Raw genomic sequence first — 14759 nt, forward strand, 5'->3', positions numbered from 1 at the left:
TACTTGTTTGAATGATTTGTTGTGCATTAATCTTTCAAAATAACCCAAATATCAATGTTCGGATTAACTGTGTAATTGTACAGACACACTTAATAGGTTAACCTGTTAACTACTTTAACATTTTGATAAGCTGTATTTCCGTGTTGGTTCCTCTGCAAGCTGAAATTTCAAAACTTATGGCTTCAATATAATGTATTATATATTATTATAATTTAAAAACAGGTGCAGTGATCTAGGATGAATATGCTATTTTTATGTTTCGTTGTATTTTTTCTGTTCAGATCAATACATTTATATATTGCTATTTCACTGATTACCCTGCATGCTATGTGATTTAATGTTTTTCAGTAACTAAAGGTGTATAAATACTCCATGCAGGTCTTCTAAACATTTTAAAAATCTGTAAAAACATACTGAACAAGAAGAAAAAGACAGAAAACTCAACGCCTCCATCTGTGCCTGTACAGCCACCGTTTAAAATGGATCTCTTCAAGACTTTGTTGTTTTATTTCAAGTGAAATGTTTAAACTCACCAGTTTCCCGAACCGTGACTGAGTCACTTTCTGTTATGGTGACAGTTTTCCCTTCAGCTCTACAGGTGTAATTTCCTCCTTTAAAAACAGAGATCGCTCTGCCTGACTCATCAGTTATTATGGACTTTTCTTCAGATGACGTTTGTCTGAACCACTCATATTTTAAGTCAGTAGATTCCTTCACATCACAGGTCAGTGTCACACTGCCCCCTGCTGGTATGATTGAACTTTGTGCTGTCAGAGTGGCCTTCTCTCTAAATTCTGTAAGTTAGAAATACACACACAAAAAAAGAAAATTACAGTCTCTTTGATATGAAATGTGAATAATGTTAAATCACTTTTTCAGTGTCAGTGATGGTCTGGGCGTCATATCCATGGAGGGAAACACAGAATTCTACAGGCCAGGAAACTCCACCCTGACTTCCATAAGGTACTGCTTGGACCCACTGTCAGACCCTGTGCTAGTGCAGGTGGTCCTGGGTTTCGCCTGGTGCACGACAATGCTAAACCTCCTGTGATGAGACTATACAGGCATATCCTGGAGGATGACCTAAATTCAACTGAACACCTCTGGGGTATTATGTTTCCGTCTATCGGGCACCAAATTATATGATATTTGCACATTTGCAGTTTCCAAGTGTATTTTTCGATTCAAAACTGAGACATTTTTGTTAAATTTGTTTGTATTTATTCTGTTCTTGTTCTACTGAAATAGCACATTCAACATATTTAAACTATTTTCATCACACAGTATTAAGAGCTTTCAGTCATGTTACCGGCTCACTACCCTCGTGGGCAAAACATGATGTCCAATAGTGGACAGTCAGTAATGCTGGTGGGGAAAAGTAGTTTATTTAAATCCCTGGAAATGTTTAAGTCTCTGCCAGAGAATAGCATTCATCCTTGCAATTCACAGATTCCAAGAGTATTTATTTCTATTATTGTCTGTGTATTTTTTTTTTTATAAATACACCTTTGAGTCCTTCAGTTAATACAACAAAAGTACATTGTGATAGTCTGTACCCCAATACATTAAACAGGTGAGGCAATATGTCTGTTCTAGTTTTGACACGAGTGGTACTGGTTTACCAATTCAGTTTGTAAAAATTATTAAATAAATGCACAGAAATAAATCGTATGTCAGAGTGAATCAGTAAATCACACTCTGGCTCTCACCTGGTAGTTTTAAAACTGAAATTTATTACATTTAATTTCAAATGTATCGTATAAAAATAAAATAAATAAAAAGCTCCCTCAACCTCATCCTCCAGTAATTCCCTCTTCCATTTTTCACTTTCTGTTATGTTCCAGTACAGGTGGAGCTTCACGTATGCTGGGAGCACTGCAGCTCCAGCCTTAAACACTGAGACACCTAAATCTCCATACTGGCACATCAAATGCTCAGTTAAATCTTATTCAGTCTGATTCTTACTGAGCCACATCTCTGTCATATATATTGGCCACTTGGCCACACTCAGCTTGCTCACTTCTCCCTTCTACTTCCTGTTTGTAACCCCAAATTTATTCTGACTCAACCTCTTCCTGGTTTTGCTGAAGAAACCAGAACGATACAGAGAGCCAGGGGCTTTCTCTCCATGGATAACCAGCCCTCCACATTTATCACAGTAACCTGCTTGGTATCTATAGAAGTATACTACTTAATAATTTAGGTTCTAAGTTCAATACTGTTAATATAAAAAAGAGCAACAAAAGAAAAAAACACACCTTACCTTCAGCATTTCCACACAAGAGTTTACTGAGCACTAAAATAAAGATTGAAACATCATCAAAGTGACAGAAAATCATCTCATTATGAACTAAAACATTTATAAGAAGGTGAATTTTCAGACGACACATTCCTGCTCATTCTCTAATCGCTGTGCTTGTAGACTTTAAACTGGTAGTGTAAAACAACAGATTGTAGCACTAATCAAATTCTCAAACTTGTTCTCCTGCTCAAAAAAAATAAAAACTGTTTCTTTATTCAGTGCCATATAAATAGAAAAGTAATCAGTAATGTACTTACAGAATAGCCCCAGTACACAGAGTAAAGACCACTTCATCCTCACATCCAGCTCTGCTGCACTCTGATCCACAGCTAATCTTTAAGTGTTTTGGTTTCCAAAAATAATTAAGCAGAAGAAAGAGCTGCTGCACTTAAATATAGATAAGACTGTAACTTCTTCTTCTCAGTGGCCTCCATGCTTCCTTCCCATTAAAACTGAGCTCAAACATCTGCTGTAACTTCAACCGCAGCAGTGTTTGTGTTTCCTGTCCATTCAGAACATACATGTTTGTTCCTTGTGTTGTTCCCTTTCTATTTTCTATTAAAAATGTTCTGTTACAGTTTTTAAAGTCAGACAACATTTTTACTCAGCTTATAGTTTTACTCCTTTCTTTTATAACCAAACTGCTGTGGTCCATTGGATTGTTATCATAGCAGAATATTTGTCAGGTTTTTGGACACTGTCAGCGGTTGGATGTCAGCATATTTGACTCTGACAGTCCTGAAAGGCTTCATGCAAAACATGATGGACTCTAGCTAAAGTGAACACACTTGGTTTGGTCTTTGCTGACTAAAGAATAATCCTACTACGCTGCAGAAAAAGATTTTATTTGACTTGTTATCAGTTCTCACAGTGTGGTATTTTTTCCCAGTACAGGTAGATCATATAAAATGTGCAGTCCACACAGAGAGCAAGTGCAATGCTACAGGGGCACACCTGTAAATTTATATCCCTTTAACTATAAAACGACTTAAACGGAAATTTATATTTGAATTATGTCCATTGAATGGGCTGATTACATCTGTAGAGGGTGAAATAGATGAAGAATAAAAAACAATGTTTGTGTGGAAAACTACACCAATCAAAATGATCCAGTTCTTTTCCAATATGCAACATACTGTGTGTGTGGTTTCCATTTCACAAAGACTTTAACTTGTAGACTCATATACTGCACACACTTACACTGTACACATTTAAACTTAAAACCAGATGACCAACACATGTTCTTTGTTTATGGTTTTATAGTTTGCAGATATTTTTAACTGAATAATAATAATTTAGTGAATTGCAGCAGAAGCTCAAAAAAGCCACATATCAGGACTTATTGAAATCCATCTTTATATGATGTTGAGGGCAGAGAGAGAGAGACAGAGTGTTTTATTTAATTAATGTGAACAATTACAGCAGAGACTCTTACAGGCAGCTGCTTTTCAGCATGAGAAACAAGCTTTTCACAGTTTCTCTTTATGCCCACAGATTTAATGGCCACAGTGACTTTATTTGAAATCTGTTTTCACATAGTGTCATGCAATGTAGCAGTGACAATTATTACTATCACTCCAGTATGGACAGGTCATATAAACACATGTGATGCACACAGAGAGCGAAAAGTGAAATTCCCACTGTGCTCTTTGTCTGAATTCCTTGTTAACTCTCTGCTGTGAGCTGATAACATAAAACAAGACATCTGCTAGAGTCAGATACTAATGATCACATATTTCACACTTTGTTCTCACTGCTGTTGGAACATGTTAGATACAGTCAAGGTTTATTACAAAATGTTTATAAAAAATATATGAATATAAAGAGCATGAATATTAAATAGGAATACACCTGCATTTGTTTTATACTATAAGAGAGTACTATGTCTATATCAGGGGTCGGCAACCTTTCTGATGACGAGTGCCATCTAAAATTTCCTCAGAAGTCAATGTGCCATATGACTGCATTAGCAATAAATTTAACAACGCTCTATATTAACAGTTACACACAATACAGAACCACTTTATAGAATTATATTTGTTTGCAGATGTTGGCGGCTATCAGTGAATAGTTATCAGCTATTTTAAAACAATAAAAAGCCACTTTTTTATCCATAACAGCAAATGAACTGTACAACAGAAAATGCAAAGGCTATTTATGGTCTCCTCACAACAATGATAAGAAAAATAAAATGGGCCGATATGGCATGTTTGTTAATACAGAGACACACATGTTAATGTTATTATTTTTTAATGCACCTTCTCAGATTAACTCACTGCGTGTCGTGCCCAGGGCTGGATTGGGACAAAAAATCGTCCCGGGCATTTTTACTAGAGACCAGCCCACCAGGTATTAAAGCCATAAAGCCTGAATGAAAGCAAACACTGTTGTGACAGTGATGTACAGTCTTGTTGGTATATGTATGATTTCTATACATTTTACATCAGATAAAAACTTTGGTTGTAAGATTCAGATAATTATTTAATAAAAGCTAAATATTTTAAATGAGAATAAGAAAGTATTTCTTTGTGCCCCCCTCTCCCTGTTAATGCCCTACCTAGCCCCCTGGCAACACTTTGCTAGACCCGCCCCTGCACAGTTACCAGCTGTCAGCTACTTAGAAAAGGATCCTGGTGTTATTTGTCTCTCAGAAACAGTTCATAACTTCCCTTCAACTCATCCATGTCACCTAAAAGGTAAACCTGTTTCTCCATCACCTGTTCAGCTCTGATGATTCAGTAAGGACATCTCCTGGTTTCATCTTCATGTTTCCCTCTCACCACATATCCAAACCGATATCATGACCAGCAGCTTTTACAGCTGTGGCTCCAGCAAACATCAGCTGATACTAGAAATTAATATTAAATAAATTCTAACAGCTGATCAAGCTTAAACATGCTGTTGTTTAGCCTGACATCCGGCGGTTTCCTCTTTCTGGTGCAAAGTGGGCGATAAACAAACAAGAGAGAAAAGCCGATCAGCTGATCATTGATCAGTTTCATGATTAAGTAGCAACAGGAGAGAATAAGAGAAGAAGAGGCAGCTGTGCAGCAAAGACACAGAATAAATCCAGGTTTGTGTCTTTTTCCATTGTAGCTGAAGTCCGGGACAAACTGCGTCCCCTCTCAGCTCAACACGAAACGCCTGATATTTTCTCTGAAAATGGGTCTCTCGAGTTATTTTTACACATTGACCAGCATCTGGCCAATCCACCACCTTTCATTGTTTATACCGTTACAAAAAATCATCGGCCCATAAAAACGAAAAATCAACATTGGCCCACCGAGCAAATGTCCGATGGCTAGTCCAGCTATGGTCATGCCATCAGTTAACCCTTCGCGTTCCAGCTGTGGCACGCGTGCCCTGGTTATATATGATATTATGATGTAATATTGTAACTGTACATAAAGCTGAGCATGTCTGATATTTGGGCAGCAGAGGAGCAAGAGTGGCTTCATAAAAAGCTTCTTCTTGGCTTTGCTGCTACAGCTCTCCTCACTGACCTGTAAGACAAGCACAAAAAGACAAAGTGATTTCCAACATGTAAAGATATTATGAGCTGAAGACATTTAATAATGTGAAGAATAAATCAGCCTGCATGGCAGCAGAATTACTGAGAGAGCTTCCTGATGTGACTTCAGAATAAACTGCTGCATCAGCTGCAGGACTTGATGTTCCTGTGAATGAAGAGAAGATCATTGAAAAAAAAAAAAAAAGTGTGCGTATGTATGTACATATATGTACATGTGTGTGTAGATATATATGTATGTATATGTATGTGTGTTTGTTACTTGTAGTTATTACTGCCTGTTACCTGTGGTAATGCAATTTATAATTCTTTATAATATAATTCTGTATTCAGTTATGAAGGCTCTAATTGTTGTTTGCGAGCTGCCGTTTAAATGCTTGTATGTGCCCGGGGCTGTTGATGGGTCTGTATGCAATGATGGGCGTAGCTGCGGGAAGTTTATTGTTTTTTTTTGTTGATGAGTGAGTATAGGGGTGGGATTTATTAAGTTTTCTTCATCCCACTCCTTTTTCAGGCAATTTTTGTTTTTTGTTTTGTGCATTTTATGTTCAATATAGGTGTTTGTTGTGCCTGAAAATGAACAAATAAATGAAATGAAATGAATGAAAACAATAATATCGTTAACCAGGAGGAAACTTAATGTCTGCACTAATGCAAAGATAGAACTAGATTTTATTAACCAAGTAATTAGTACGCATGAAGACCTAAATACAAATATTAATATAAACAGCTTTACATTTTAAGAGCAGATAAACATGATGAACAATATTCAGTGGAGATGATGGCAGACTTTGCTCACCTTTGTTTTTCTTGGCTTTTTCTTTTTTGGGCTGTTTGACCTCAGCATACATCAGACTGTCCTCTAAAAGAGACGTCAGAGCTCAGCACACATTTGTTCAGCACAGATATGATGACAAGAACATTACAGAGTAAAAACATGAGAGAAACTGTTTAGTTTGGGGACATATAGATGGACAATACCATACTGTACAATAACAACATCATTCTGTATATGAAGCAGACAAACTTACACTAAACTCTGAACGGCCCTCGATGTGTATAAGATTCAACTCTGCTGATGTGTAGTGGTCGTATGTAGTAGCTAAGCTTGCTCAGTGAATAACTAAACTCCATGTTGACCTATAATTACCTGCAATATAATGATGTGATGACACATTCAAGTACAAACACTGAATGAGACTGTTGTGACTGTACCTGCAGCTCCCGTCTTCACCTCAGAGTAAACAGCACTCTGCTCTGCTTTATGATGCTTCTCTGTGAAGATGATCAGATAAATGAAAATAATTAATTACTTTTTTATTGTAAAAATTTTCTAAATATCTTTCTGTATTGATTTGCATACTAACCCTTCCTTCTGACATTTGTGATTTCAATAAGAGCATATGTGACATCTTGGGGTTCATCTGCACCTGAAATGTAAAAATCTATAGTTACAGAATTGTAAACATGTTGCACTTACTTTCTTCAAATCAAAAATCTGTTTCTTTTTTAGCTCTTACGTATATTTCAAAATTAAAAAAATCTATTTTATCATTTTCAGTGTTTGCTAATTGTATGTTCGATTCATAGAGGTTAGAAACCAGAAACATGCATATTTAAAAATAAGTGCAAAAACAGAAAAAATGTCTGTGGTGCTGTGTGATCAGATATTTTCAGAGCATGAACCCATCATGGTGTTACTGTTTGTGTTGTTCTGATATGAAACAACAACATTTGTGGATTCTTTCAGTCGAGTTAAAGATACAATCAGGTTGTAAAATCCTGTTTGTTTCTGATCTTTTGTGCATGTAGTCAGTTGGTTATTTGGATGTTTGTCCAGCTGGATTTTGATAAATGTTCTTTGAAAAGCTGCTGAGCACAAACTGAACCTAAGAAATGTTCCTGTTAATGGAGACTGAATGAAAAGTCAATATTAATAATGATAATAAAGATCGGTTTAAGTGCTGACCAGGATGAAGAGAGTTGTGTTCATGAGTTTCATTCTGGTTGACTCCATGATTTGTGGAGGAGCCCGGACTGTGACTCTCAGACTGGATCGACCTGAAACAGGAAATAAACACAATAAACTCAAAAGTAACTGATGTTTGTTTAAAATAATAATTAAAAGTATTTTACCAACCTGGTGAAGCAGGAATCTGTGAAAGAGACAAATGTTAGTACACATGTTTGTGATGTGAATTGTTCCATTTGTATTTTGTGTCATGAGATCAGAATACATGTATATGTGTGAATAATTAAAGTATATGCAGTAAATAAACTCTCTAATACAGCATGAAAAGAAGAGGCTCTTACACTTGGACTGTCTGCAGCGATACAACAAGAGCAGGAGAATAATAATGAGAGAGACGCCACAAACCAGTCCAACCATCAACCACACAGGAGATGAAGAGCTGTCAGCTCCTGACACAGTTACTGTGACAACAAACAATAACACATATATTATTAGTAAACTATACTAATAGTGAAAATTTCATAAAATTGTTATTTAACATTCATTCAAAACAGAGATCTTATTTTCCTTCTCAGTCATCAAACTAATCCATCAAATGTTTTGATCCTGCTCACCTTTAACTGACATCCAGCTCTGTGCTGACTCTCTTCCTGAGTACTGACACTTGTAGAAACCTTCATCAGACTTTGACACTGCAGAGATCTTCAGCTCCCCTCGGGGATCATTTTGAAGAAGTTTGTCATTGTGATAGAAAAACACATTGGAAAGTATTTTTTGTGTTTTCAAACTGCAGCTCAGACTAACAGAAGCTCCCTCAGTCACAGGATGAACAGGACTCACCAGGATAGGACCATTACCATCATCTGTGACACAATCACACACAATTGTTTCAGGCACATCAGCTGCTGCACACTTTTAGAAAAAGCTGACATTTTTATAAACTACTGTATGTGTCCTATTTTTACCAAATAATTTCTGTAAAACTTGTTTTTGAATTGTGATCTGTGAAACTTCATCTCTTAAGGTCTGGGTTAGTTTTTGCTGCAACAGGAACAAAACAGAAGCATTTCACTAAATTAGATGATTATGTTCATGTTCATATGTGACTGCTGTAGCAGTGAGGTGTGGTTTCAGCACAGCTGCAGGAGCAGAGATGGAGCCGAGTATTCATGGATATGAGCACAGTGCAAGTAAAATAATGCAAGTTTGCTGCTCTGATCTCCCTGACTTGCTCTGCACAGCATAACCTTTGATACGACTGCACCTTTTCACATTATAGTCTTTAGAAATAACCCTGATAGATTTGCGCGTTTTGGCTCTTGGCACTTTTTTGCAAATTGGTTTATGGCAAGACTGAATGAAATGAGATGAACAATCAGAACAAAATAAACAAGAATCACATTCACAACAAAGCTGAAACAAATGTTCATGTGATGTTCAAGTCATTAAAATCCAATAAGAAAATGTATAATAACATACTCTGTACAGTGATGTTGACTGCACTGCTGAACTCTCCTGATCCAGACTCACACCAGTACACTGCAGTATCTGACTTTGATGTGTAGATTTTGCATGTGGATCCAGTCATTCTCCTACAGTCAGAGTACAGTCGGCCGTCCTCAGGGAACTTCCTCACTCTCCACTCAGTGAAGTTTCCCTCACAGGTCAGTGAGACATAGTCAGAGGTGAAGTGTTGCACTCTGTCAGGACTCACTGTGAGAGACGCTGCTGAATGAACATCTGGAAACAACATGCAGTGAAGAGACAAAGCTCACAGATGTTAGGATTCAAAATTCTATTTTAAAAAAGTAATATTAGAAAAAACAAAAACAAAAAAACTCTCACTTTATGCCCTATAGAGGTTTTGATGTTTTGATGGACTCAGTCAGGAACAGTTCAAAGCATGATTTGATATCATCAATTGGACAAGACACATTTTACAGGTGCTGTGGTCACCCTGATGGCATTTTCAACTGAACGCTAACTTAATTCTCAGGTGGAGATAAGTTCCCATTCTTTTACTTGAATGCAGCAGCAGACTCAGAATGGCCATCCTCTTCCTCCTCATCAGTCATTTCTTGGTCTGGATTTTATTTTGTTCCATCTTAAGCTTCTGACACTTCCTTATCTAATCCATCCTCACTGTCAGCTTCCTGGCCTGGGTCCTCCTCACTAGTGTGGTGATCAAATATGTAATCAAGAGCCTCACAACGGGGTATATCGACCTTCTATGACGTTGCCACACAGTGACCTTTGAGCAAGCCCTCAACAAAGCAGTATACACCAAAGCTATGAGAAAAGTTCAGTTCTGTTGAAACAATGTTGCAGCTGTCTGTGAGAAATGGCAACACAGGTGTGTGTGTGTGTGTGTCTGTGTGTGTGTGTCTGTGTGCGTGTGTGTGTGTGTGTGTGTGTCTGTGTGCGTGTGTGTGTGTGCGTGTGTGTGTGTGTGTCTGTGTGCGTGTGTGTGTGTGTGTGCGTGTGTGTGTGTGTGTGTGTGTGTCTGTGTGTGTGTGTGCGTGTGTGTGTGTGCGTGTGTGTGTAGGTGTTAAGGTGTAGGTGTGTGTGTGTCATGGTCCTGCGACCATGACTCAGTGACTTTATGTTTATGTACTTATTGTTATTACTTTCATTATTATTCATGGCTGTTTTGGGATGGTTTGTGTTTGGGATTTTAGACACTGGGTTCTGGGTTTGTGCTCCCTCTGTTGGTCCCTGGTGTTAGTGTTCCCCTGTCTCGTCAGGTTAATCAGGTCCAGCTGTTTCCCCCACCTGTGTGTGATTTCCCAGTGTCTCTTTGTGTATTTATAGTGTGTGATTTCCTCTGCTCCTCGTCGCGTCGTCTGTGTACATACCCTGTGTTCATCCTCTGTGTTATCCTGCGTACTCTGCATCTACCCTGTGAAATCCTCTGCGTGCTCTCCCTGCTGTTCTCCCTTCGTGTTCAGGTTTGCCACTCCTTTGTGTAGTTTCACCCAGTTTAGTTCATCCGTAGTTCTGTTTTGCCTCTCCTCTTTATGTTTGTTATTATCAATAAATCACCCTCACACCTGAATAAGTGCTGCACTTTGAGTCCTCCTTCCACTCTCCACACGGCCGCTGCCCCGGACCGTGACAGTGTGTGCGTATTTCCAGTTTTCAAATCGGTTAAATTTGACTAGAATGCAACACGAGGGTTAAAAATGACAAAGTCTGACTACTTGGAAGTAAAATATAAAAAATGAGGACCAGCTCAAGACTCTTACACATTGCTTTCTATTCCCTTCCTCTTTTATGCCATCACTGTAATTAAAAAGGGAAAAGGTAACAAAACAGGAACAAGTAAATTCAGTTTGGCTTGATCATAGTCAGAAATGAAAAGATTGATTCTTCTTCTCAAAATAGTTTTTAAATGGGTTTATCACAGTGAGAGAGATGTTGGTGAATTAAATGATGACATCATATCAGCTCAATGAAACGATAAACAGAAACAAACTGACCTGCAGACCAGACAAACTTTGGTCGACTGTGATCAGTGTGATTCTCTGGGTCTCCTCTTCCAGCTCTGCACACATATCCTGCTGTGTGTGTCTGTCCATGAATGATGTAGGAGTCCTGTGCAGTCCCACTGCCATCAGGTAGCAGCTCATAACTGTAGGATTCCTCTGATAGATCAGGAACAGCTTTATACCAGTAGAAGCTCCATCCTGCAGACGGATGTTCAACCTCACAGTTCAGAGTTACTGAGACTCCAGGACTCAGCCATGATGGAGACACAGTGAGGACAGATCCTGTTGGAAAGTAATGAATCATTTTTTTTTTGTGAAGTTGTGTTTCAGTGCTTTCTCACTGCTCTTTTAGTTGTTGTTTCTATTTGAAAGCTTATTTCTATGTGTTTTCTGTTTGTTCTATTTATCTGTCATGTTTACGTTGTGACTCCTGTTCTACACTACTTGCAGTCTTACTTGTAGAATTGCTACAGAACTAATTGTGAATTTATGTTGATTTGGAGATTTGCTGAAAGTGGTTGTTTCACATTTATAATCCCACCTAGTCTCCCCTCCTTGGATCACATTCCTGACACTGATTCTTTAGACATTTTACACGACTATTCATGTTCAATCCTAAAGCTTCATCTATTCAGCATGGTTGCTAAATCCAAACTCACCATTTTTTTTAATCTTAACTGAGTCGCTGTACTCTGTGTAGTAAACTGGGTTTCCTCTTCCTCCTCTGCACCAGTAGGTTCCTCCCTCTGAGACACTGATTTGTCCATTTGATAGGGAGACAGCATAAACTGGGATATTATCTCTGTACCAGTAGTATTTCCATCCAGATGATGATGGGTTCACAGAGCAGGTCAGAGTCACACTGCCCCCTACTGGAACAGCTGTGTTATCAGCTCTCAGTTGGGCCTTTGGTTTATATGCTGCCCAGTTTAGAAAAAGAACAAAAGTCAGTGACTGAATCAGAACAATTTATACAACTAGATGGAAATGTTACACCAAACTTTGATGATGGAGTAAAACACGCTGTACAATTGTCACACAAAATACTCATTTTGATCACAACCGTGAACATTTTATATTTGCTTTGCTACAATTCAGTCTGTATGTATGAGAGTTTATTGATCAGTGATGAGAAGATGAGAGTTAAACACTTTGAAATAGTTCTTTTAAATCCTAATGAGTCAGCAGAATTGTGGAAACATGAACATTTCTGAGTTTGTCAGCTTGTAAAAAAAAAGTCTTCTGACAGTAAAGAACTGCAACATGAAGTCATAATGTTCAGATCACTGCTGTGATGCACACATTAAACTCTTTCAGGTTCTTTGATCTACTGTGTTGAGTCGGGACTTTCAGGTTCATATATTTAACATTTTCTGTTTGACTCTCAGCTTTTTTATGGCATTTTGGGTTTTATGCTTTTCAGCAGGTACCTCTGGGTTGGGTTTCTTATGTTATATCCTCAGACTTTCTTATTCTAGTATAGCTACTGGAATCCTGCTCATGGTTATAGTTTGATCACATTTAAGTCGTTGAGCTTTTATTTATATTTATGAAGTTGGAACAAGTCTGCTTAACTTTCATAGACTACTATTTATTTACTAAAAACAAAACCCACAACTTTTCATTGTAACAGAATTTTTCTTGAATCTAGATGCAATATGAGATCGTGGTCGGCATAGAAAAATTGTAAAGTTAATGCTCTTTTTTGTAGCTGATAACAAAAAGGTCTTTTTTGTTATTTAAACCACTGAACGTAACCTTGTTGTGAGCAGGTTATTAGCAGAGTTGTGGTTTAAAATTGGCTGGAAGTTTTCACTGATTCTTTTATTTACAACATGATATAAATGGCATAAATGTAAATTCACTGTTGGACAACTTGTTAAACTGTACCTTACTAACATCACAGCGTTACAGCAACACAAAGCATAAAATGCATAAATGTTTTGGGTTTTTTGAACTTGATTTTAATCTGCTGCTGAGCCTCTTTACTCTGGAACTGCAGCTACAAGAACAAGAATACCTGATCAATCAGTCAATTTAATTTCACTTTGATCTGCAGAGAACGTTAAAGTGATTTTGATTATTAAGCTGTGGGACAGTAACTGATGTTTATTTCTTATTTGATGATGTATTGAAATAAACGTTTCAGAGCTCTGATGTGGAGCTGTCACTTTAGAAAAAACTGCAGCACTGAGAGTGCACTCAGCAATAAATGAGTAAAATAAATAACTTGAATTAAAATGTTTATTTTACACCTCTGGATAACAAATCACTCAATCAATGACTTTCTGCAAGATTATCTGTTTATTAATCAGGTAATCATTGATCACTTGTATTATTTATACAAATGTTGCATTTCATTTTCCCATTTTATTTACTTGATAGTTTTTAATCACAATTTTATCATCGTTTGCAACTTTGACAAAGATAAGCAGAAGAAGGTGGATGGATTTTATGATATTTGTTTTATTGTTTTGTTTGTGTTTTGAGATTTTATTGAGCCAGCTAACCCAAAGAAAGCCTGACTGTTCAACCTAGTTTGTTATAAAGACCACTGGTTAACTTTAACTTTTTTTTTTTTTACCAGGTATCAGTTTGCTGATACCTTTGTGTTGGGTGATAGAGCAGGGTAGTTGTCTCTTTGAGTTGAATCTTTTTAATAAAACCTTTTATTTTGAAAACTGCTCTGTTTGACAGTTTCACCTAAATTGGAGTTTCATCATCCATCTACAGATTTGTACCCAGCTCAGGCAGAATGACCAATTTATACAAAATACAAGAGAACCAGAAAAACAAAGAACAGGATTTAAGTGAAATCTGAGAAGAAAACTCAACAACTGGAGATACTAACAGACTACAATAAAGGCTCCAATAAAATTAGTGCTGTGAGGGGAAAAAAGATGCAGTATGCACTGTGACCAGAATAACTAAAATCTGAACAAACCTGACTTCTACTATAAAACATTCCTTCTGTGGGCAACAACATGCATGGACACAGAAAAACATTTCCAGAGTTTAACAATCAGACTGGATGTGGTGGAGCAGCTGAGGCAGATCCAACATGTGTTCTGTATTTCATCTTTCATGCATTGAAGCTGCAAAGCAGCTCTGATATGGTTTGTTCTGTCCTGGAAGTTTCACTGTGAGTGTATTCTTTCTTTTTTAAAAGCTGCTTTATAAAGAGTCTATGGATATAAATTGTTGAACTTACATGATACAGTCAGTGTGATGATATCACTCCACTCTGTGAAGAAACTGTCCCTTTTGCCCCGGCAGCTGTATCCTCCACTGTCAGACATAGTAGCTCTGATGATTCTGTATTCATTGGATGTTGGAGGTGTGTTTAACTTGGCAGGACTCCATTCATACGTCCACTGAGCTCCTTCACCTCCCTGAATCTCACATCTGACAGTGACTGTTTCACTCCAGTATATCAGAATTGAGTTTGGTTGCAGGATCACAGTGGGC

At 37.5% G+C, this 14759-nt stretch overlaps 2 protein-coding genes across 2 annotated transcripts in view; both read right to left on the reverse strand.

The window, feature by feature from the left end:
- Positions 1-2611, reverse strand: part of LOC120746993 (Fc receptor-like protein 5) — a 58269-nt gene extending 55658 nt beyond the window's left edge. The window contains exons 1-3 of the mRNA XM_040052568.1: positions 2560-2611; positions 2264-2296; positions 534-794 (exon numbers count right to left, since the gene is read on the reverse strand). Coding sequence (XP_039908502.1) covers positions 534-794; positions 2264-2296; positions 2560-2596 — 331 coding nt within the window. The 5' untranslated portion in view covers positions 2597-2611. The remainder of the gene's footprint in view (positions 1-533; positions 795-2263; positions 2297-2559) is intronic.
- A 2869-nt stretch (positions 2612-5480) lies between these two features.
- Positions 5481-12260, reverse strand: LOC120746989 (B-cell receptor CD22-like; the record flags this gene model as incomplete). Its single annotated transcript, XM_040052564.1, has 11 exons — positions 5481-5979; positions 6631-6693; positions 7047-7106; positions 7199-7261; positions 7801-7892; positions 7972-7987; positions 8145-8264; positions 8418-8666; positions 9283-9543; positions 11283-11573; positions 11951-12260. Coding segments are annotated over 11 exons (1650 nt in total), but the record flags the coding sequence as incomplete, so codon positions are not given.
- Between the last annotated feature and the right edge of the window lie 2499 nt (positions 12261-14759).

Source organism: Simochromis diagramma, unplaced genomic scaffold (genome assembly GCF_900408965.1).
Source record: "Simochromis diagramma unplaced genomic scaffold, fSimDia1.1 OVJJ01000412.1, whole genome shotgun sequence".
In the NCBI taxonomy this organism is placed as follows: Eukaryota; Metazoa; Chordata; class Actinopteri; order Cichliformes; family Cichlidae; genus Simochromis; species Simochromis diagramma.